The sequence below is a fragment of the Biomphalaria glabrata genome, chromosome 3 (genome assembly GCF_947242115.1).
Source record: "Biomphalaria glabrata chromosome 3, xgBioGlab47.1, whole genome shotgun sequence".
NCBI lineage: Eukaryota > Metazoa > Mollusca > Gastropoda > Planorbidae > Biomphalaria > Biomphalaria glabrata.
Genome location: NC_074713.1, coordinates 1452502 through 1477334, shown reverse-complemented (window position 1 = coordinate 1477334; position 24833 = coordinate 1452502). Strand labels below are relative to the sequence as shown.

The window sequence follows — 24833 nt, the reverse complement described above, 5'->3', positions numbered from 1 at the left end:
CCTCTGTCTATCTGTCTATCCGAGAAGACAGAATTAAAACAAGGTATAGCAGGAGGGGAAAAAACTTTGTTAACAGTGTTGGTCACGTCCCGTGGAAGTCAATTTGCCATGGCAAGGGAGTGAACCCATCAGTTTCACTAACTTCTGCTCAGCAGTCAAGGATATGCACGCGCGCTCCTCTCCAAGTGAATTCTACGGATTTAACGGCAGACGATATTAGAATAATTCTGTTCATGGTGCCATGTTTGTATATTTTTAGCTTTTTTTTTTACAAAAATATATATTTTTTTGTGTGTTTCTTATTTGTCACGCCGTGTTTAACACAAACTCGAATTTTTACATATAATCTTAATATATAGATTTATAGAATACCTCCATTTAGGGTTCACCACACACAGGAAACAGGGCCATATAAAAGTATTTAGCTTATTAAAAATTAATTATCAAAATTCGTTTGAAATGTTTCTTTCAATTACGTGGCATTTTTTCTCATCTTATATAATACAGACGTTACCTTAAAAAAAGAAGATGATCACGCCATAAGCCTCATGCGTTTAATCAATGACCTAAATTCTGCCAAGTCACTGGTTTTCCTGACTAGCTCAGGCAACCCATTCCATTCCATTTTGAATTGATTGGCTTTAATTTTTTTTTTTTATTAAATGGTAGATTTCATTCAGCAGACGTGACCTAGTTAATATTATTTATGTCTGAAATAGAGGATTTGCAACATAGGCAGAATTGACATAAAAATCACAAAGTCAGGTTCCTCTACTGGCATTTGATTATGTCGCTATCAGACTTGTCCAGTTAGTAGACACGTAGATTCTCTTAAACCCGTGGACAATGGACAAATTATATTTTTACGACCTTCATGTACGGATTGAAGTTACCCCCCCCCACCCCAATTGTCAACAAAGTTGTTTTTTTTTTTAAGTTGGCATCAATTTCATTTTCAAACATGATCTAATTTTGAGGAAACTTAATGTTTGTAAAATGTTGTTTGTTAAATGTTTAACAAGTTTCGGATGTTCCTTCAGAGATGAAGATAGTTCGCTTCCTAGTCCAAACCTCCCGCAGGACGACGGGGGATGGGAGCAGACAGGGTTTGAACCCGGGACCATCGATAAATCCAAAAGACAGTCCAACGCGCAAACCGCACGACCAGGCAGCGATCCGAAGTAGTAATTTAGCAGTAGACTTTCGAAGACAAAAGTAGCCAAGAGTAAATTATGAATAATTCAGACATTGTAGTGAAACTAAACATAGAATCTGCGTTTTTCTGACATTTGAGCAGCTAAAGAAGAATCTTTGTTAAAAGTAAGATTACCCTTTTCTTAAATATTCAAATATCAGCAACCAAAAATTAATACTGTTTCCAAGAGTGCCCGCCATTTTACCGAAAAGTTACGAGCAAAGCGAATTCTAAAACATATTATTCACATGAAAACATTTTCATCCAATTCCAATTTTTTTTTTCAATATTAGGCGATAAATAATTGCCATTTTTTTTAGATTTATTCGGTAATTATACAGTTGAACTTGAAATGTTGAAGAATCTAGCTCAATGTGACTAGTGTCACAAGTGTCCAGTCAGGCACAGGGTGCAAAGATCCTATTTTCTCAATTTGATAAAGGCAAAAATTTAACTCTTGGCTCCTCTAAAAAAAAAACACAAAAACTCTTGCTATTAATTTATTAATAATGAGAACCTTCAACATTCTTACATCCTAATTATCTTATTTAATTGCATTGGAGCCCTTCCCGTGCATATCGAATGAAAATGTTAAGTTCTATTTATATACTGTATTGTAACTGTATGTATATAAATATGGTGTTACTAGTTTGAATATTTATATACCTATTTTATGAATACAAGATAGTATAACTATATAGATGTGTTACTATACACAGCAAAAATAAATAAATAAAATAAACAATAAAAAAATTTAGACCATCGAAAACAAAATATTTTTGTTTACATTGTTTTAGCTCAGCGGTTCTCAACCTTTTATGCTCGGCGACCCCTTTTTACAATCCCCCACTCTGCCGCGACCCCCCTCCCCGCACACACACACACAGCAATAGATGAGTAGTCAATAACAATCCATATTTTGGATCGTCTTAGGCGACCCCTGGCAAATCGTCAATCGACTCCCAAGGGGGTCGCGACCCACAGGTTGAGAACCCCTGTTTCAGCTATTTAAGTGTTACAAAAAGGCGTAAGCTAGAAAAACCGATACGTATTAATAGCAGGCCGCGATATTTGCAGCACTTTTCAAGTAAGCCTACGTAATAGACAAATAAATATTTGTTTCTTTAAATATTTTTTTCAGTGCTTAACAGTTTAAATTTTTCAATAAACATCATTTGGATTCGATCACCTATTGGATGATAATGGTTACTGTATAAACCATGGATTTGTTTCCATGGTAACATATCCATAAACAAGTTCACTTCTGCTGTTTTTCGAAGACTTCATACATATAAAACTAAATAGCCCAGGATATACTATTTGTAACCTTCGCTTGCCCGAGTCCAGGGCTGAGTGTCAACAGTTCCATCCTGGACACTCTAACACTTCACGCGGGTCTTCCGCTGGACTTCGGTCACTCCGCTGTCATGGGTAAGTAATTACGTTTTTTAACTCTCATTTCTAATGTAAGCCTTGGACATCAAAAACTTTAATCTTCCAGAATAAGTCTAAATCTAGTTTTATTAAGTCTGTTTAACTATTCCCTAGACATTCTTAAGGAGGCGCGGTGGCTGAGTGGTAAAGTGTTTGGCTTTCGCTGGTTCGAATCCAGGTGTAGGCTGGGATTTTTAATTTCGGGATCCTTGGGCGCCTGTGAGTCTACCCAACTATTAGTTGGAAAAAAAAATAAACGCGGTTGGTCGTTGTGCTGGCCACTAACACCCTCGTTAACCGTGAGCCACAGAAAAAGATGACCTTTACATCATCTGCCTTTTAGGTCGTGAGGTCTGAAATGGGAACTAGACATCTCAAAGGTGTCTGACCAATCAAAGCAGTAAAACCGTAAAGTTGCTTCAAAAGTTTAATAGTTTTAAATACGTCTGCTGATAACATAGTTTAGAGTTACCGTTACTGATTCAGCACTGAAGCATAAAATATCATCTCTTTGAGAAAAGTGGATAGATATAATATGACAACAGACAATCAGACATTGCTTAGTACAAGGTAAAGGTACCCATTTCATCCGCCCAATGGAAGGAAATGATGTAAATCTCGACGGTTATCGAGGCTGTCAATTTAAAACAACAACAACAACATATAAACGATAGATAGTATCAAACAAATATGTCTTCATTCTTGGTTTGAGCCGCGAATAAACAACGCCTAGAGATCGTAGACTTTATGAGAATATTGACCACGAAAACACACGAAAATAAGTTGATTGTAAAGCTCTCTACAATATTGCTTAAATTGTAAGTAAAAATGTGAAGGTTAAGTAAATAAAGATTAATTTCAAATATCCAATCAATTAATGTAAGTACTAGATCTACGGGGTTTCTAATCAAATAGTTTCAGGTCAATTTCAATTCATTTTCTTTTATCTTTTCGTTGATGTGGCTCGCGACACGAGAGTCGGAAATGAAAATGGCCCCGCTGGTTGAATTAGGTTGGGCATCACTGGTGTGGGGCCTAAACCATATCAGTAGGCACAAACGCACAGACCTATATATGATACCTAAACTGGAAAACAGCCAAATTTCTTGTTAGATCATTATGTAAGTAACTCTGTTTCAAATTGTAAGGGAATTCGCCTTATGATTTTTGGAAATCGCTCTTCTCTTTCAGAAAAGTTATGATCTTCAGTTTTCAAAGTTTAGATATAAATACAACCCAATTTCACGCAATTTCAATAGAAGACGCTATTAGTGATATATTCAGGCAAATCTATTACATAAAGTTGATTTCCGTTTAGTTTCCATAGAGATAACAACAAATGATTATGTCCCCGTTTCGACAATCCTACATCTAAATATTTCAAGCCTGTAGATTTTAATTATCTCATGATTTTAGATTGTACACAGGGGCGGACTGGCTATATGGGCATTCGGGCAAATGTCCAGTGGGCCGGTACCTACATGGGCCACCATAACACGTATTAAATTGTCAAAGGTTTTAAAATATTCTCTTGTAATAGTGACCCTTTGAACGTCGTGTTTTAAAAAATGAATATCTTTTACAGGCTCTACAGTGTAATACTAATTTAATATAACACATTTTCCGATACAATGTAATAACTTACATCCCTAGACAGTGCTAATATTAGGCTTCATCCTTTAAGGGCCTACACACTTAGTGATTAAGCAACATAAGGCCTATGTTTCTTATAAAGATACAGAGTTCACTGTATGTATGCATATCGATACATTATCAAACTTGACATGATAATTTTGAGGACAGGTCGGCCTCTAATTGGATGCCCATCATATGATTTACAATTTATGGGCCGATTTGAATAGAAATGCCCTGGCCGGTTTTGACACCCAGTCCGCCCCTGATTGTACATTTAAATAGACACTTCTAAATCTAGCCGGCAAAATGGAAAATTAATATTAAAATTCACTGCCTTCCTATAATCCTAAAATCACACTATCTACAAAATTGTAAGGCTTTATAGTTTTAACATAATAAATTGCTTTATTTTTTTACGACTACGTGACAACCACTCCATTCTACGACATTGTTGTGTAGTGTAGTCTAGTGTTGTGTAGTCTAGTGTTGTGTAGTCTAGTGTTGTGTAGTCTAGTGTTGTGTAGTTCAGTGTTGTGTAGTCTAGTGTTGTGTAGTCTAGTGTTGTGTAGTTCAGTGTTGTGTAGTCTAGTGTTGTGTAGTTCAGTGTTGTGTAGTCTAGTGTTGTGTAGTCTAGTGTTGTGTAGTTCAGTGTTGTGTAGTCTAGTGTTGTGTAGTCTAGTGTTGTGTAGTCTAGTGTTGTGTAGTCTAGTGTTGTGTAGTCTAGTGTTGTGTAGTTCAGTGTTGTGTAGTTCAGTGTTGTGTAGTCTAGTGTTGTGTAGTCTAGTGTTGTGTAGTCTAGTGTTGTGTAGTCTAGTGTAGTGTTGTGTAGTCTAGTGTTGTGTAGTGTAGTGTTGTGTAGTCTAGTGTTGTGTAGTGTTGTGTTGTGCAGTGTAGTGCTTAGAGATCAGCGCGCCTAGTACAATTGTAAATATAGAGCATATAGTGCACATAGGTCTGTCAGCACACGATGTTATTATTTCGAAAACCTGGACTGGACAATTTTCTGTGTTTTTTAGATTAGAAAGCGATGAATTTGTTGTATTTATTGGTGAAATGTAAACCATAACTAGCTCTACGATAACACACAACAGACACAATCAATTTAGTGACAGTAGTTTTCTTATTCTTATCTTATATAATACAGACGTTATTTTAAAAAAAGAACATGATTACGTCCTACGCGTCATGCATCTAGTGATGCATATTAGCCAATGCCTTAAATTCACTGGTTTTACTGGCTAGCTCAGGCATTCCATTGAATTCTATAGCACTAGAGAAGACGGAGCACATTTATGCATAATTTAAGAAGCTATTTTAAAAGCTATTTTAAAGTAGCTAAAAACTCTAGTCTCATGAAAACATAGTATGCTATAAGCTACAAAAGTTTTATATACTTTGAGTCTTTGACGCAGAAATATCCGTGCTTTTAGAATTATTTATTGATTGACTGTTGAATTTTAATACAAAAACTATAACAATTGTCTTCTTTATGGAAGTAACTTCTGTATTGTATAAGATAAGATAATTTGGAAGGAATATTTACTGTAATTTAATTTAATTTTTTTTTTTTTTTTTTTTTTTTGCTGTATTTAAAAAAAAAAAAGCATTTTTTTGTATTTACACATGAAGCAGGAACATTAAACTAAAATCTTATTCAGCCTTGGTTGGGAAAACATTAAAATATACTTCCTCTACTTGGGACCCCCCTCCCCCTTTTTCCCAGTCAAGATAAAAAAAACTAGAACAGACGCAAAATAGAGCAGTGAGATTCATAGATTCATAACAGACGAATATTCACACTTGATTAGAGCAACACCTTTAGTAAAATCATTAAATTTAGAGACACTTCGGGACAGAAGACTTAAAAGTAAAATTACTAATAATAAATGAAATTACTAAAATTACTAAAAAAAAAAAAAAAAACTGAACCATAATTTACAAATACAAAAAAACAAAACTTAATAGACAAAGACAAAGACAAAGACAGACAAAGACAGACAAAAGACAAAGACACATTTCTTATCCAATATTCTAGGACAATTCTATATAAGTTCTCCTTTTCAATAATGCTACTAGAGCATGCAATGGGTTGCCTGAATCAGCAAGGAAAACAAGCAACTTGGCAGATTTTTAATAATAATAAGTTAGGAGAGAAAGAGTTAAGTCACTGATTAACATGCATGACTAGATTGACACAGAAATAATCGTATAAGATAAGATAAGATACAGAAACTTGGTTACAATGCACAAGAAGATAGCTGAACAGATATTAAATGGAATCTTTCTTAAGGGTCTACTGGTCTTCTATTACTGTTATAAATCGAATTAAAATATCAAGACATAAAGTGTAAAGCCATTTAAAAAATTGCAGACGATACAAATTTTCCCGCCTTTTTCATATATATTTTTTTTTAAATAATTATTTCAGCATTAGTATGCAAACAATAGTTGAAAATGATTAAATATGTCTTGACTAGACTCTAAAGAACTTTTTAAGGACTTAAACGAGACGCTCTAAAGGACTTATTAAAGACTTAAACAGGACGTGTAACTGATATATAAATAAGACAAACACAGGAACCTGGAATTTATTTCTCGTCTGCTCCACTTTCTGTCCGATGGAAGCCAAGGGAAATGACGCAAGCATACTTCGAGCCTAATGCCTTCTTACAATTAGCATACCCGGAATAATGTCCCCATGGGGTATGAACTTGTCAAGGTCGGGGTCAGAATGCCGAAGAAACTGCAGACGATAGGAATGAGATGGTTCAGAGAGGCGGTCTGAGTACTTCTCAGGCATTGGTACTCACTGCCAGCTATTACAGACGACGACAGGGGCATTCACTGCAGCATAACTTCTGCTGACGTTTTTGTGACCTATATTGGTGCCAAGACCTAGAGCAGAGTCTCTCAACACTGTAAAATAGCGAACATTTTATTTTACCTTGAAACTTAACATTTAGAATCTTTACTACCTGTTTTACGTTCACAAATCATTGTACAAAGGAAATTTAAAGAGGCTATTTTTTGATTAACGGTAATGTAACTCACTCGCGACTACCGGTGATTATTGAAATGACAACAGTATAAAATGTCTACGCTAAGCACGATCAGAAGTGGTGAAGATATTATTTAAACAAAGTTGATCTTTTCATCTTATCTTATAATTTACTGACGTTTCTTCCAAAGTGAAGATAATTACGTCCTGCATGTATCCTTGTGTTAATCTATTCATGCATGTTAATTAGAGACTTAAACTCTGCTAAGTTATTGGTTCTCCTGGCTGATTCAGGCAACCCATTCCATGCTCTAAAGGCACTACGGAGGAAGGACCTTTTGTACGCATTTGTCCTAAAAAAATAATAAATATAAGATTATCTGAAAGCATTGTATCATATTCAAATGTCGTCAATATTAGGATGTCGCAAAAACAGGATTGACGACAATGTTTGTGGTACTGTGTGAGTGTGGTGAGTCGAAGTGTGAGTGTAGATTCGATGTTTTTTTTCCTGTGATTGTGTGTGTGTGTGTGTGTGTATAATATTTTATATTAGTTTCAACGTTAGGTTAATCTAGAGTAGAAAAAAAAAATTAAAAATTGTTTTCTAGATACCCCCAGACATTTTTGGATGGCTGCCTGGTCGTGCGGTACGCGCGCTGGACTGTCGTTTGGTCGTCTCGATGGTCTCGGGTTCATACCTGCCCGCTGCCCCCCCCCCCTCCCTCCCGTCGTCCCTGGGGAGGTTTGGACAAGGATGTAAGATGTAGATTGTCTTCAACATCCGAAACATGTAAAACATTGGACAAGAATGTCCAGATGGAGTAGGACAAGAATGTCCAGATGGAGTAGGACAAGAATGTCAAGAAGGAGTAGGACAAGAATGTCCAGAACGAGTAGGACAAGAATGTCCAGAACGAGTAGGACAAGAATGTTCAGAAGGTGTAGGACCAGAATGTCCAGAAGGTGTAGGACAAGAATGTTCAGAAGGTGTAGGACACGAATGTCAAGAAGGAGTAGGACAAGAATGTCAAGAACGAGTAGGACAAGAATGTCCAGAACGAGTAGGACAAGAATGTCCAGAACGAGTAGGACAAGAATGTTCAGAAGGTGTAGGACCAGAATGTCCAGAAGGTGTAGGACAAGAATGTTCAGAAGGTGTAGGACACGAATGTCAAGAAGGAGTAGGACAAGAATGTCAAGAACGAGTAGGACAAGAATGTTCAGAAGGTGTAGGACAAGAATGTCCAGAAAGAGTAGGACAAGAATGTTCAGAAGGTGTAGGACCAGAATGTCCAGAAGGTGTAGGACAAGAATGTTCAGAAGGTGTAGGACACGAATGTCAAGAAGGAGTAGGACAAGAATGTCAAGAACGAGTAGGACAAGAATGTTCAGAAGGTGTAGGACCAGAATGTCCAGAACGAGTAGGACAAGAATGTCCAGAACGAGTAGGACAAGAATGTTCAGAAGGTGTAGGACAAGAATGTCAAGAAGGAGTAGGACAAGAATGTCCAGATGGAGTAGGACAAGAATGTCCAGATGGAGTAGGACAAAATGTCCAGAATGTGTGGGACAAGAATGTCCATTTGAGTGAGGTACTGGGAGGCTCAAATGCTGCTGTTTTTGCGTAGTGCATATATGTCACCATATAGGTCAAGAATGTGTGGTTTCCCAGACCTGTCGAAACGCAACTCAGTGACTACTACTATAAGCTATAATACTGTCAAGCTCAAGCCTATCCAAACATTCACTTAATCATTTTTAAATATTTTCTTTATATACAATGTTTTTTTTTAAAAAAGCTAGTACTCCAAAACTAAATCAACTGGTAACTTAATAATTCAATTCATTTTTTTTTTCAAGAAATTACAATTCATTTAATATCTAATAATTTGTAGACATTTTCCCAAAAAAATAAAAAAAATAAAACGTGAGTCGTCAAGAAATTACAATTCATTTAATATCTACCAATTTTTTTTTCTTTTTTCTTTTCTTTTTTTTTTTTAGGACACCTCAGCTTTTTAGCTTTTGACTTCAGTTGTCGAGCTGTTTACATCCTAGGAATCCTTGGGCCTTTGCCTCTTTTCTTTGCCTCTTTTTTTGGGGCATTGCCTCTTTTTTGGGCTATCGGCCTCTTTATTGGGCTTTTTTTTTTTTCTTAACAAAAAGATGCATATTTTATTAGTAAGCGTACAAATTAAGTAATTACATTTTAAAGTACAATGATTGCAAAACATAGCAATGCATATAGTTACATTTAGGTTGTCATAATATTTTAACGATTTAAATTGCTTTGTATATGGCGTTATTTTTTTTCCAATAGCGTATAGTGAATATTTTTGAAATTTAAGGTTCTTAAAATATATGTGGTGAGAATGTCAACAATAGATAATTAAACAGAAACAATCAAAGAGTGAAAGTAGAAACTTAAATGATATTAAAACATTTTAAACATCGTAGTCACATTTTTTTTCCACTTTGTCTACATTGCTTATGGTTGTTTCCTTTGTGCTTTGCTACATTACCCCAGTTCTTTATATTAACTTCTATCAAACGTGAATACACATCTATGTGTGTACACACTTATGCGAACATAGGCATTTAAACATTTATATTGTTTCTTTTGTTGCCTCCCTTTTAATGACAATTTTTGATTTCCTCCCTTGAGATTTGGAAAACTACTTCCTCATCATCAAGGTGGAAATCCTGTCTGCTAGAGTCAGTATATCGGGAGTTTCTGTTCAGAGACAATTTCTCTGTGGCCTTTTTTTTTTTTTTTTTTTTTGGTCACAGGGACCAATTAGAGTCGTACTGAAAGTTATTTTATATCTATCTATCTATCTATCTATCTATCTATCTATCTATCTATCTATCTATCTATCTATCTATCTATGTGTATATATACTTTTTTTCTTGAATATTTTCCCCCTTTTTTTCCCCTCTTTTTTTATTTTCCTCTTCCCCTCTTTAATATATTATTTCTCTGTAGACTGCACGAGCATGCGCAATATTGACAATGGTGGTGGAGAATTATTTTTTTTTAACAATAGTAAAAAAAACTTTAACATATAAAAAAAAATGAAACTAAATACTAATTTAGTAACAATTTGATGTAGAAGCTTGTCGAGATATGAGGTTATGTTGATGCTCAATATTACAACAACAGAAGAACAACAATAACTGTGTAGACTGTAAACGTCTGCAAGGTAGTAAGAAATATTATATTTGTATGTAGACTGCACAGGTATGCACAATACGGATAGTGGTGGTATTTTTTCAATATTCGTAAAGAAGTCACTATGGACATGAATGTTAAAAAGTACAAATTTATACAAAGAATTGTTTGCTTAGATATCATGTGGTCATGCCTGATTCTCAATACAGTAAATCTACCAAATTAATTATAGATCTTTGACTCTTTTGCAGATATAAAGGAATTAGAAAAACAAAAATATTTATAGTGTTGTTGGTTGATCGTTGGTTTGTTACCCAAGATGCTGAATACAACTAGACCTTTGTAGGTGTATTAAATTCTTAGCAAAATAAACTAGAAATGAGTTAAACAGATTTCCTTTATAACAATCTTTCTAGTAGAAACAAGATGAGAGTCCCGTTCTGAAAAAAATGTAACTGACAAATAAATACAAAATTTACTTTCTCATCTCTGTTATTGTCTCCCTTCAATTATCCTTCACTTAATTTCTATTAAAACTAATTATGACATACCAAGTCGTAGTTTCATCAGAAAACTGTCAACTAAAAAATAAAAACAATCGTTTTTCATCGTCATCTTGGAAACACACACACACACACACACATACACACCACACACACTCATCCCTTAACGCATAGTTCTGTAGTCATTCATTAAACAAAGACTAATTATGTTTCCCCTTTAGAAAGGACAATACTAAGGTTTTGTCTTCGAGTCCGGAGATTTGCGAGAAAAGCATTATTTCCCGTGGTTACGCAGCCCCAGGTGTGACCTACATATTTTGCCATACACTGTGCAAGCATAACCATTGTCCGCAGGGTGGTCGATTTAGATATCCTTTTATCGACTCCTTTGTGACTAGTCATTTGTGGGCTAATTATTGCGTTGCCTCCAGCTTGCCAGACTGGTCGGGGTTAGGGTCCAGATGCCGCCCTGCAAACGAAGCGCCCCGCTGTGGACCGGCACCCAGCCTGCGCAGAGTAGTATCACTTTGAAGAAAAGGACAATAGTGTGAAATAAATAGACCATGATCAAATCTAATGCTCTGTTTTTATTGCGTCAGATCCAATGACGCAATACACGGTTATAATATATCAATGTTGTATTTCAAATTAAAATCTATTTAGGTTAAATTCAACATGACTCATTTAGCCCCCCTCCCCCCAAAAAAAAAAGCCCCCTCTTTTTCTTCATTAACCTCTTTTCTGTACCTCCTCGTTATTTATTCAACGACCCCCATTCCGCGCCCCTATTTTTCAACGCCCCTTCCCCCCCTTTATTTTTTTAGCACCCTCTCAGTCCACCCCACCCCTCCTCTCTAACGAACACCGTTTTACACATTTCCCAAGTTTTAAAATAAACTTCCAGAGGGCAGCACTGCTAAACACAACTGTTCCAGTCTCTCAAGTCGCCGCCCCTGCAAACGAAGCGCCCCGCTGTGGACCGGCACCCATCAGAGGCACCTTCGGGGTTCTGTTAAACTCATCAACGCGAGCGTGAAGCTTGCAGTCCTCGGCTCAGGATCACCTCACCACTGGGCGTGCAGTCAATTCCCGCGGGCCGCATGAGGTCCTGCTGAGACCGTAAGACCTTAAGCGAAGTTAAATTCGAAGTCCCCGAGAATCTTGTAGTCGAAATAGTTATAGATCGATGACAATCAGTCGAAATAGTTATAGATCAATGGGAATCAGTTGAAATAGTTATAGATGGATGGGAATCAGTTGAAATAGTTATAGATCAATGGGAATCAGTTGAAATAGTTATAGATGGATGGGAATCAGTTGAAATAGTTATAGATCGATGGAAATCAGTCGAAATAGTTATAGATCGATGGGAATCAGTCGAAATAGTTATAGATCAATGGGAATCAGTCGAAATAGTTATAGATCTATGGGAATCAGTCGAAATAGTTATAGATCGATGGGAATCAGTCGAAATATTTATACATCGATGGGAATCAGTCGAAATAGTTATAGATCAATGGGAATCAGTCGAAATATTTATAGATCGATGGGAATCAGTCGAAATAGTTATAGATCGATGGGAATCAGTCGAAATATTTATAGATCGATGGGAATCAGTCGAAATAGTTATAGATCGATGGGAATCAGTCGAAATAGTTATAGATCTATGGGAATCAGTCGAAATAGTTATAGATCGATGGGAATCAGTCGAAATAGTTATAGATGGATGGGAATCAGTCGAAATAGTTATAGATGGATGGGAATCAGTCGAAATAGTTATAGATCAATGGGAATCAGTCGAAATATTTATAGATGGATGGGAATCAGTCGAAATAGTTATAGATGGATGGGAATCAGTCGAAATAGTTATAGATCGATGACAATCAGTCGAAATAGTTATAGATCAATGGGAATCAGTCGAAATAGTTATAGATGGATGGGAATCAGTCGAAATAGTTATAGATGGATGGGAATCAGTCGAAATAGTTATAGATCAATGGGAATCAGTCGAAATAGTTATAGATGGATGGGAATCAGTCGAAATAGTTATAGATCAATGGGAATCAGTCGAAATAGTTATAGATCAATGGGAATCAGTCGAAATAGTTATAGATCAATGGGAATCAGTCGAAATAGTTATAGATCAATGGGAATCAGTCGAAATAGTTATAGATCTATGGGAATCAGTCGAAATAGCTATAGATCGATGGAAATCAGTTGAGATAGTTATTGTTCAAAGTGATACAGTTAAATACAAAAAAACATTTTAAATAACATTTTTTTCTTTAAGAAATAAATAAAGTAAAACTTTAACTACCGCTAGTTAGTTGCCTCGGGGCAATTCTACAACAATAATTTTACTGGAATCAAAACATCAGTTACATCCTAACCATCAGATCTCAACAATTACCTTCCCCTTCACCTAATCCCTTAACCTGTTTAACCGATGGGGCACCACTGATGATCTGTCGACCGTCTTTCTCCATTTCTGTCTTTTGCCTTGACTAGAACCAATATTGTAAAATGCCCGAAATATCACTCTGTATCATGTTACTTGACTTGTACACGGATCTAGTAAACCTGATAGGACGTAATCATCTTCTTTTTTGAAGTAACGTCATTATTATATAAGATAAGATAAGATGCAAGAAAACAAGTGAAATATACAATTTACTTTTTTTAAAATAGAAAACCTTGCTTTAAGTTAAAAAAAGAAAGAAAGCTGCCGAGTCTAAATGAAAATTCGAGCCTCTATGATGAAAGGTGAACGTGTTTTGCCACTAAGCTATTCAAGTACTTATAAAAATAGAAGGTTTTATTTAATAGTGTTAATTTTTTTTCCCAACGATGTGATTCTCTACATTATTGTGGTTATTGTCACGGGTCGCCAATCGCTGATCTAGTACATTATCTATATAAACAAAACAATAATTAATAAGGACTAATTGATTGTAAATGTATTTACCTTTTTGATTGATTCGTTTGTTGTCATTGACTCGAACAATGGACCCCATTCACCAATCTTAAACAAACAACATTTAGCCACGTGATAATATTGATAAAACAATGAAAAAAAAAACGTATCACGTGACAGCCTTTATGGATTGCGTAATTTGTATAGAAGAGATAGAGAACCACGTGGCTAAATGTTGTTTGTTTACGATTGGTGAATGAGGTCCATTGTGCAAGGTTTCTGATTGATCCGAGGATGGGGAGTGGGAGTAATAACGTGTACAAGTTCCACCCAGACAGACGGAGTGACAGGCCGATACAAAAAAAAAATGTAATAATTGCTTTGAAAGTCTTAGAACGACTGTTTCCCTTCACCAGGTAAAATGTTTAAAGAAGTTTTGCTCGCGTTTAGAATTCAACAAAGAGTTAAGTTATTATGAATGGAACCTTTTTATGAACTATTTAAATTGTTATGAACATTGTTCATATTGTCCTTTTTATGAGATGAACTTTCAAATTTGGACTTGGGATAACTCTGACAATGCACTAGGAAAATAAAAAGGCTTCGCTGTGTTAGGTCTGTGTATATTGTATCCTTTGCTTTGTATGTTAACATAAGTAATTAAAAACACTTATCTTATCATATCTTATTTTATCTTATCTTATCTTATATAATACAGACGTTACTTCAAAAAAGAAGATGATTACGTCCTAGGCGTCATGCATTTAGTCATGCATTTTAACCAATGACTTAAATTCTGCCAAGTCACTGGTTTTCCTGGCTAGCTCAGGCAACCCATTCCATGCTCTAATAGCACTAGGGAAGAAGGAGTATTTGTACAAATTTGTCCTAGCATATGGAACGAGGAATGTGCCTTTATCTTTGTGTCTTTCTGAGTATTTTATTAGATTTTGTTTTTGTAATTGAAGATTATGGATCAGTGTTTTATGTATAATTGCTACTTTACTTTTGAGTCTTCTCTCCTGAAGGCTTTCTAAATTTAGTGATTTTACTATAGGTGTTACTCTAGTCAAATGTGAATATTCGTTTGTTATGAATCTCACTGCTCTATTTTTGTATCTGTTCAAGTTTCTTAATGTTTTCTTGAGGGGTCCCAAAACAGAGGATGCATATTCTATTATTGGCCTATTATTGGCAAAATATGTAGGTCTCAGCTGGGGCTGCGCAGCCACGGGAAATACTGCATTCTTCACTAATCTTCGGACTCGAAGACTAGCCTTATATATTGGCCTAACCAAAGTTAAATAACATTTCAGCTTTATGTTCTTATTTGATTTATAGAAATTTCTTTTAATAAACCCTAATGCTTTGTTTGATTTTTTTTCATCTATATTGGGATTCCATGACAGTTTTTCATCTATTATTGTGATAGTAAGTGTATGTGTTTTGCGTGGCTGGTAGTGCAGTGTGTGTGCCTGTGTATGAAATGACCAGAGGACCTTGAGTGTACATGGTTGAGTGAACAGCAGTGTGTCAGGACTGAGTGTAAAAGGAAGTCAGTTTAGAGAACAAGTGGCTGGAGTAAAGAACATAGAGACTAAAAAAATCATTGGGTTTATTGAAGCTCGCGTTGTTTTAGTCTATTACAATTATAACACCTAAGTATTTTGCGTTTTTAGTCGGTGTTACTGGTTTATCAAGAATAAGATAAGTGGAATTAATTTGTTTTAGTTTTTTTGTTACTCTTAATAACTGACATTTTTCTGGGGGGAATGACATGCTCCAATTTGATTCCTATTTCTGTAATTCATCTAATTCTTTTTGTAAAATTTCTGTATCTTGCGTTTTTTTAAAAATTGTTCTATATATTATGCAATCGTCTGCAAATAATATTAGTTCCTGAACTAATGCTATTAAGTAGATCATTTATGTAAATTAAAACATGTCAACTTTGTAAATTAGTCATAGAGCAACGGGAATTATTTGACTCTTGTCCAGTTTTATTTATGCGGAAACTTAAAACAAGATACAGTTTAAAAATTGAAATGATTTGGTAATTAGACGTTTAGAATAGAGCAGTATAACAAATACATATATCTTATATGTCTCCGTATTTACTTAAATGTTTCATTTCATATAAAATTCTCAAAACCTAAACATTATAGTTTCGAAGACGCGTCTAATAGACCATTCCACAGTGTTTAGTGTCATGTAGCATATATTTCACTCAGATAATCTAACAGTGGATCGATCTAAATATCTCACTGTTTAATAACGCGTGCAATAGACATTTTGTATGCTGATTTCCTTAAGGAAGAAAAAAAAAAGTTGCAGACGATTGAAATTCAACTACACTGGATGCCCTCCCTTGTCTAAAGCAACAAAAACAGACGGCTATATCACGACACGGGAAGAGGTCTGCTAGCAGTGTTGAGACTCGTCTGCTCATGATCTTGATGTATTGCTTCGCGGACAGGCGCTTTGGGAGGGGGGGGGGAGGGAGAATGTTAGCTTAGGATCTGTTACCATAGCAACACGTCTAGAACCATGGGATAGCAGCACCAACATGTCAACTTTGTAAATTAAAAAATAAAGATGGAGGCTGCAGCTTAAAAAACAAAAAAAAAAAAAAAAAAAAACACCATCTGGTGGAGCATCGTCCGCAGTAAAATCTTTTGAAACTGTAAAGAGTAATTTGTTTTCACCAAGTAATTTGATCATTTACTTTAAGAATAAATACGTGTGTAAATATGGAGGTAAATATTTTTACTCATTATTATTGTTAGTGTTCTCAATAGTGTTTATTCCGACTGAATTGAGCGGTTGATAGTATTATTCTATTTTTAAAAAGCTTATATCAAGTCACTCTGTCTGTCTGTCTGTCTTGTAAAAAGGTTTAAACATGTTTATCTCCCATTTCCCTTTCTCTGATCAAGTTGAAACTTTGCACAATTATTTATTGTACCCCATTAGTTAATTGATTATTGATGATTAATTATCTTGTTTTATATTGACATATGGGGAATAAATGCTGCTGAATGAGAGATGTGGATGTATATATGGCTTTAATCCCATTACTAGGTTTTGACAAGTTTTTTTTTCTCCCACTTCCCATTCTCGGATCAAGTTTTGCATAATTAAACATTGTAAATGACAATGCAAGAAGCAAGCCAAAAAAGTTAACCAATTGATTAATCTATTAGTACTTATTAATTAATTTTGTTTTATATAGCAAACCAAACACTAGGCCGACATCAGTCAGTCATTCAGCCCATTCGTCCGTTAGTCAATAAGTAATTTAGTCAGTCAGACATTCAGTCCTTCTGTCCGTCATTCAGTGAGTCAGTTAATCAGTCAATCAGTTAGCCAGTAAATGTCAATCAGTCAGTCACTTTGACAGTGGCGTAGCTAGGGTGGGTGGAGGAGGAGGGAGAAATTGAAAATCCCCCCGGGCCCCCACTTGAGAGACCCCCAAATGAGTGTGTTTTTTTTTACAATAAATATTAAATATTACGTGAAATGCAAGGGGCCCCCAAAGAGGTCAAGGCCCCCGGGCCCCCAAAAGGATGTAAAATTCCTAGCTACGCCCCTGCATTTTGACCTACCTCGTTTTAAGTACTCATTTTATAATTAGTTGGACAGAAATTGAAACGTGGAACAAAAAGAAGGTCAATTGGCAGCACTTCTTTGAACAATGTTTATTGCCGTATTTTACGCTTGATGAGTTTCACTTCAACTACAAGAAACTGAAGCAAGACAAACCTTTTTTTTTTTTCTTCTTCTGAATGTGAAGAGAAAAGGAAATCTCACAAGTTGACAAATTCTCTCGGGAATGCGGAGTGAGTTCCCTTTCATCAGATAACCGGAAAATGATATATTTGAAGTAACAAGGGAGGAAACTCTGAGAAAACCTCGTAGAATTTATTAGTTGTTTTTTTTTTTTTAGTTTATGTATCTGAACAGATAGGGATTCTGAATTTTTACTCAACTAAAAGAAAATAGATTTGTTTATATTAATTTTTTTTTTAAAGTTTAATACAAACTTACATCCCCACCCCCATAAATAATATTTATGCGTATTTATTTTTATTATTTATGGTAGATAGGTAGAGGTAGGCAAGACATGGTGGGGGGGGGGGGTGTGGAAAGCCAGAGTTGTATTTCCGGGTCAAATGTATGGAATTTCTATTTGGTGTGAGTAGCGAGATGTCGACCTGGGAGACGGCAAAGCGCTGGTGTGTGTGTGTGTGGGGGGGTGTGTATGTGGGGGATGTGTTGCGGGTGCCGATGTTGTGGGGTGTTTGGGGAAGAATTTGATGGAATGAAACAATGCACAGGGGCAATGAGGCAGGGCGCCTACAAAGTCTAATACACTCGTACACGAAAGGTATTTGTACTGGTGTCATATGGTTCGGGGAGGGTGTCATAGGGTTGGGGAGGGGGAGAGTGGTTGGAAGTGTAATCGAGATGTTTGGTGAATGAGCTGAGTTGAGCTGAGTCTGAGCTGCATCTGAATGAAGTTTTTGTGGGGAGACTTTAAAACAAAATATTTTCCTGTGCCTAAACTAGTTCACCTCTTCAAGTTGGTAAGACGAATGATTTCTATACAATATTATCACATTGTTTGTTCAAATATAAAAAAAAGTTCCCATTTCAAACCTTGTGATCTATGGGGCAGATGATATAAGGGTCATCTGTGACCTACGGTTAAAGAGGGTGGCCAGCACAACGACCAACCGCCTTTACTTTTCCCCAACTAATGTCAGGTACCCATTAGAGCTGGGTGGACTCAGAGGCGCCCTAAAATCCCGAAATTCAAAATCCCAGTCTTCACCAGAATTCGAACCCGGAACACTGGGTCCGGAAAACAAGCGCTTTACCACTCAGCCACCGCACCTCCATGTTCAAATATACAGACATATTTATTATTGGAGTTTTTCCGCACATGGAGGTAAAAATCCATGAATAGTAAGTGTTTTAGGGTGTCTCCGGTCTATAGGTTAAGGAAGTATTCATAAGCAAAGTATTTTAATCAACAAAATATTTTAGTTTTGCACTATTCAGCACTGTAGAAGTAATGTTCTTAATTCTTTCACTCTAAGGATAGAGCACATTTGATCTTATCTTATAAAATACAGACGTCACTTCAAAAAAGATGATTACGTGTTACGTCCCACGCGTGTTCCTAGGTCAATCTAGTCATGCATGTTAATCAATGACTTAAACTCTGCCAAGTCACTGGTTTTCCTGGCTAGCTCAGGCAACCCATTCCATGCTCTAATAGCACTAGGGAAGAAGGAACATTTGTACAGATTTTTGACCTAGCATATGGAACGAGGAATGTGCCTTTATATTTGTGTCTTTCTGAGTATTTTATTAGCGGCCCCCGAAGGGTAAAAGACGCTAATAGTTTTGTGTGGCTTGTCTGTCCGTCTGTCCGTCCGTTCCGTTTAGATCTCGTAAACTAAAGAAGATAATGAAAATCCGACATCACAATATTTTAGACCATTCAAAGTTCTGATGCAACGGCTACTTTTTTTCATTTCTGAAAGCGAAAAATCTAATTTTAAAAAAATACACTAAGTTTACAACTATTTACTATTAATAGTAACAAACATTGGAGGCTCTTTATTAGGGGATGCGACCATTTACCATATTTTTAACACATTTATGCAAACATTCGTAGATTTTTTGTCAAAGAAATTTTTAAAAATATTTTTATTGTTAAGTTATGTAAGTTCTGTTATACTAATTACTATATTTACACACAAAAAATGTTTATTATTTTTTAAAAACAAAAAATCTATTTAGTATGCATATAAGTCAGACATAATTTTAAACAACAATTTATAAGGTTTTTTTTTCTTATTATCGCGTGCACAGCAGTGCCCGCACCGTATCAATGACATCTAACCATAGTTTTCTATGGTTAGATGTCTTTAACACTGCGGAAATGTTTTATTCTTGAGGAATGAGAGATTTGCCCTTTACAAAATAATTAGATCAATTAGATATTCATTATAAGACTTCAGTTAGGCCGGATTCACATCTAACTTCACATTCACTTTCACATATCCTTTGGTCTGCTGGACCGCTGGGGCACCACCTTTTTTCTCCATTATTTTCTGTCTTTTGTCTTTGATGGAATTTCATTCTGATAATATTGAAACCGGCCTTTTTATCTACCTGGGTGGACCACTTCGGGGGCCGATTTTAAATTTGCTTTTCCACACAAACTGTCTTTGTAACTTTGTTACATTTTGTTTTGTATTTGAAGATTATGGTTCAGTGTTTTATGAATAATTTCTACTTAGTAGTGTAATGGGTTTCATCTTATCAAGTAATCTTATGGTTTTCTTTTTTGCAAATTACAAAAAAGTAAAATGCAACTTAATAAAATACTGCAGAAAGACACAAATATAAAGGAACATTCTTAATGGCGACTTTGCAATACAAACCGCTATCAACGTAAGTGCACTGTTAGAGACTTAGAGACTAGACTTACAAGGAATGATGTAGACACACAATGGAGTTTAGCTCATGTCTAGGACTCAAGGCAGAGCTTGTTATTATGTGTTTGTGATGTCCTGTAATGGGGACCTCATTCACCAACCGTAAACAAACAACATTTAGCCACGTGGCGCTCTATATCTTCTATATAATTTACGATCTCATGTTTAATTCATGATGGTTGTCACATGACAGTTTTTTCCATTGTTTTATCAATAAGATCACATGACTAAATGTTGTTTGTTTACAATTGGTGAATGAGATCCATTTAAAAAAATGTCCCTTTTGGAGTTCCCCCCCCCCAACCCCTTACATATATTACAGTACAAAGACATATTCGTACAAGTGCTCCTTCTTTCCTAGTGCCATTAGAGCATGAACCGGTTGCGTGAATCAGCCAGGAAAACTAATGATTTAGCAGAGTTTAAGTCTCTAATTCACATGCACGACTAGATTATCACATGGATAGGTGTAGGACATAATTATCTTATCTTATTTGAAGGACCGTCTGTAACATAAAAAGGAAAAGAATGAACTTCCTAGTGCCATTAGAGCATGAACCAGTTGCGTGAATCAGCCAGGGAAACCAATGACTTAGCAGAGTTTGAGTCTCTAATTCACATGTATGACTAGATAATCACATGAATAGGTGTAGGACATAATTATCTTATCTTATTTGAAGGACCGTCTGTAACATAAAAAGAAAAAGAATGAACTTCTTTATTATAATGATTTTTTTTTCATTTCAGAGCACCAGACATACGGTGAAGTCAACCAGCTCGGGGGCGTCTTCGTCAACGGGAGGCCGCTCCCCAACGCCATTAGACTGAGGATCGTCGAGCTGGCCCAGTTAGGGGTTCGCCCCTGTGACATCAGCCGACAGCTCCGTGTCTCTCATGGGTGTGTCTCCAAGATACTGGCCCGATACAACGAGACGGGGTCTATCCTGCCGGGCGCCATAGGGGGATCCAAACCCCGGGTGACGACCCCAAACGTGGTGAAGCACATCAAGGTTTATAAGGAGAGGGATCCTGGGATCTTCGCCTGGGAAATAAGAGACAAACTTCTGGCCGATGGGGTCTGTGACAAATACAATGTCCCATCCGTCAGCTCTATAAGCAGGATTTTAAGGAACAAAATAGGACCTGGCGCTCATTCTCCGATCTCAGGAAATGGCGTTGGGGGCTCCAGCCCTGTCCAATCTTCGCAGTTTGAGAAGCCCTCACCACCCCCGTGCCATCCACACCACCATACATCCTCTCAGCCCCTTCACGGACAGAATCACCACGGGGCGCTCTACAACCCCCAGTTCTACCCTTACTCCTGTGCTCCGACGCCACCCATGCCGCCAGCGATGGCCCACCCTCAGATGATGGCCCACAATCCGCACCATCCTGCAGGGATGCCACCAGGGATGAGCTTTCAAATGCCCACTGCCATGGCCCCGCACCACAAGCCGCCGCCAGGGGGCTGCGCCTCCCCCTGCATGATGCGAGCCTGGCCTTCGTCCCACTCCGTTCATGACATCCTGGGCTTCCACAGATCGCCCCACGCCATGGGCGGGCAGCACATGCCCATGTCGCCTGACGGCATGATGCCCAACGCCATATCCTCACAGCCCTATAACATGGGCAACTATTATATGAAAACATCTATGTCTCCCATGTATCTGCAAAGCTGATGATGTGTTTTGGGGCAATCGCTCACGAAACAAATTTATTCATACTAAACAAAACTAAATATTTAACATAAAACTAATGTAATAAATATTTTAAAAAGCAAAATACTTTTATTGAGCACATGAAATCAGAAAACAACAAAAAGTTAGCTCTAAGCACTTAAAGAAAAGAAAATGGAGTCAAAAACTATATTTGGCTAGTTGACCTATGCACATGTGACCTTTATGGGAAGCCTTAGTTGTAAATGTTGAATGATTGAACAATGTAATCAGCACATTGCTATATTTTGTTCTAAACAAAGGATTGCAATAGTCAGACAAGAGATAAAAAATAACATAAAACTACCTTAAAAAGCGTGGCTAGTTTCTCCACATCTCTCCAGGCACACCTTGAGTCGTCTGCTCCATACCATGCTCATCATGTGAGGAGAGTAACATAAGTCATTCACTTTAAAAACTTTAAAATAAATGGACTGTAGTTGTTTTTTTTAACCCTTAAACTGCTGAGCTGTTTTACTGTGAGTGCATACCAAATGGAATTACAATGCTGATATTTAGAGGCTAAACTACCACCCGCTTTTTAAGTGTTAAGGAATTCTGAAATGAAAAAAAAAACTTTTAGTGTAAACTCTGATGAGTCTTGATGTAGTTACTTCCGGTCTATGTCATTCCGCTTTCAACTTGAATATCTGGTAACTGTGTAATAATGACATCAGGTTAGGTCGTGTTGGCATACCCATTGACAAGTGATGACGTCTAGCTATGATGTCACTAGTGATGTCACATCTAGACAAGTTAGGGCATCCAGCGATGTCACCCGTGATGGCATACCCATTGTCAAGTGATGACGTCTAGCTATGATGTCACTAGTGATGACACATCTAGACATGTTAGGGCATCCAGCGATGTCACCCGTGATGGCATACCCATTGTCAAGTGAAGACGTCTAGCTATGATGTCACTAGTGATGACACATCTAGACAAGTTATGGCATCCAGCGATGTCACCCGTGATGGCATTCCTATTGTCAAGTGATGACATCTAGCTATGATGTCACTTGAGATGACACATCTAGTCATGTGATGGCATTAAACTAGCATGTCACTCGCGATGACATTTTAAACAAACGTTAAAATTACTGTAGGTCAAGTGGTCAAGTCGGATCATATGTGGGTCAAGTCCAGACTCAGAAAGTGTGACAATATGGTGACAATCGAATCATACTCATATTGAATCAGAAAAAAAAAATTTAACACTTTGGCTTCTAGCATAAACTTTTGTTTTAACTCTTTGGCTTCTAGCATAAACTTTTTTTAAAACTCTTTGGCTTCTAGCATAAACGTTTTTTTATCATCTAGTTGACAACGGTGACCTTTCAATCTGGCGTCCTTGACATTTTTGTTTCCAGACGTCAATTTGTAACAAAATCTCTCATGATCTACCTGTCTTCTTTTCTTTACGTTTTTCTGTAAATTCCATTATAAAGTCACAACATTTCTTCATATCCTTTTTTTCTTCTCTCTTTTACTCTATTTGTTTGCTTAAAGAACGAAAATAGGACCTTAAACGTCTACGTGTAAGCAAGGGGAAGATTACTCTGATTATTTTTAGTGTAAAAAAACATCTCTTAACCTATAATTGTTTGTATTTGTTCACAAATGGGAACATTGAACAAAATCACTTGTAACAGAAAAAAAAAAAAAACACATCTTTAATGCAGTTTTTGTCTATGTCTATGGAAAGTAAAGATTGATAGATATTTTAAAAATATTTTTATAGATATTTTAAGAAAATCAGAGATACTTCTAAAGACATTTCGAGTATCTCTCAGAAAACTATTTTGGAATCCAAAACTGTGTATGATTGAAATAATTCCAGACCAATAAGTCTACTTGTTCATTGAGCTAAATTTTCGTAATTTAAGTCAAGTTGTCAATTAAGATATCAATCATACTTGTTGTATAAGTCAAGCTATCAATTAGGATTGTTGTGTTGCTTTAAATATTGGAGAAAATTTTTTAGAACATCTTCAATTGTTTTGACTTTGAGATCACTCTGGCTTGGCAGCTATTGTTCCAGAATGCCTCTTGTTGATGCCTTCAACCGGTTCCTGCCACAATGTCTTCTGTCAAGGCCTTCTGTCTATGTTGTTTTTTTTTATCAGTATATAACATCTTCAATTGTTTTGACTTTGAGATCACAGAGTCACTCTGGCTTGGCAGCTACTGTTCCAGAATGACTCTTGCTGATGCCTTGAACCGGTTCCTTCCACAATGTCTTCTGTCAAGGCCTTCTATGTTATTTTTTTGATCAGTATATTGTAGCATCCTCGGTTCAATCAATGCCTTTTGTCGGTGCCTTATATAAGGGACTTTAGTCGGTACATCAAATTCCTTTTTAACAAATGTTGCCATTGTGTTTTTTCCTAATTACTGTAAACCCTTTAAATGTTGACCAGTATTATCTAAAATAAATATTATTACATGACATCATTGCTCATGATTTGTACATATTTTAAAATGTATTTTCTTTATTATGATAAAACGTTAATGTTGACAAATAAATGTACAATAAACATGGATGGCTTGCTTAAGGAAATGTAACTCTCAATGTATCGTCATTGATGAGTTGCTATGGAGTTTATATAGGCAAAATTTATTCACCTAAAATGTGCCTCAGACTGTGGGTAATATATCGTCATTTGAAGTATGACAGATCGAGTGTGTGGATGTTTGAATATTTTACTTCATTTTTATGTGTCATTGATATCAACAAGCAAGTACGTTTCTAT

The 24833-nt window shown here is 36.4% G+C and overlaps 1 protein-coding gene across 1 annotated transcript; it reads left to right on the top strand.

Annotated features, from left to right (window-relative positions):
• Positions 1–24833, top strand: LOC106069265 (paired box protein Pax-1-like). The gene is made up of 3 exons (XM_056022851.1): positions 1–243; positions 2337–2626; positions 21114–24833. The coding sequence occupies exons 2-3, from the start codon at positions 2623–2625 to the stop codon at positions 22043–22045; spliced, it is 936 nt and encodes a 311-aa protein (XP_055878826.1). The 5' UTR covers positions 1–243; positions 2337–2622; the 3' UTR covers positions 22046–24833.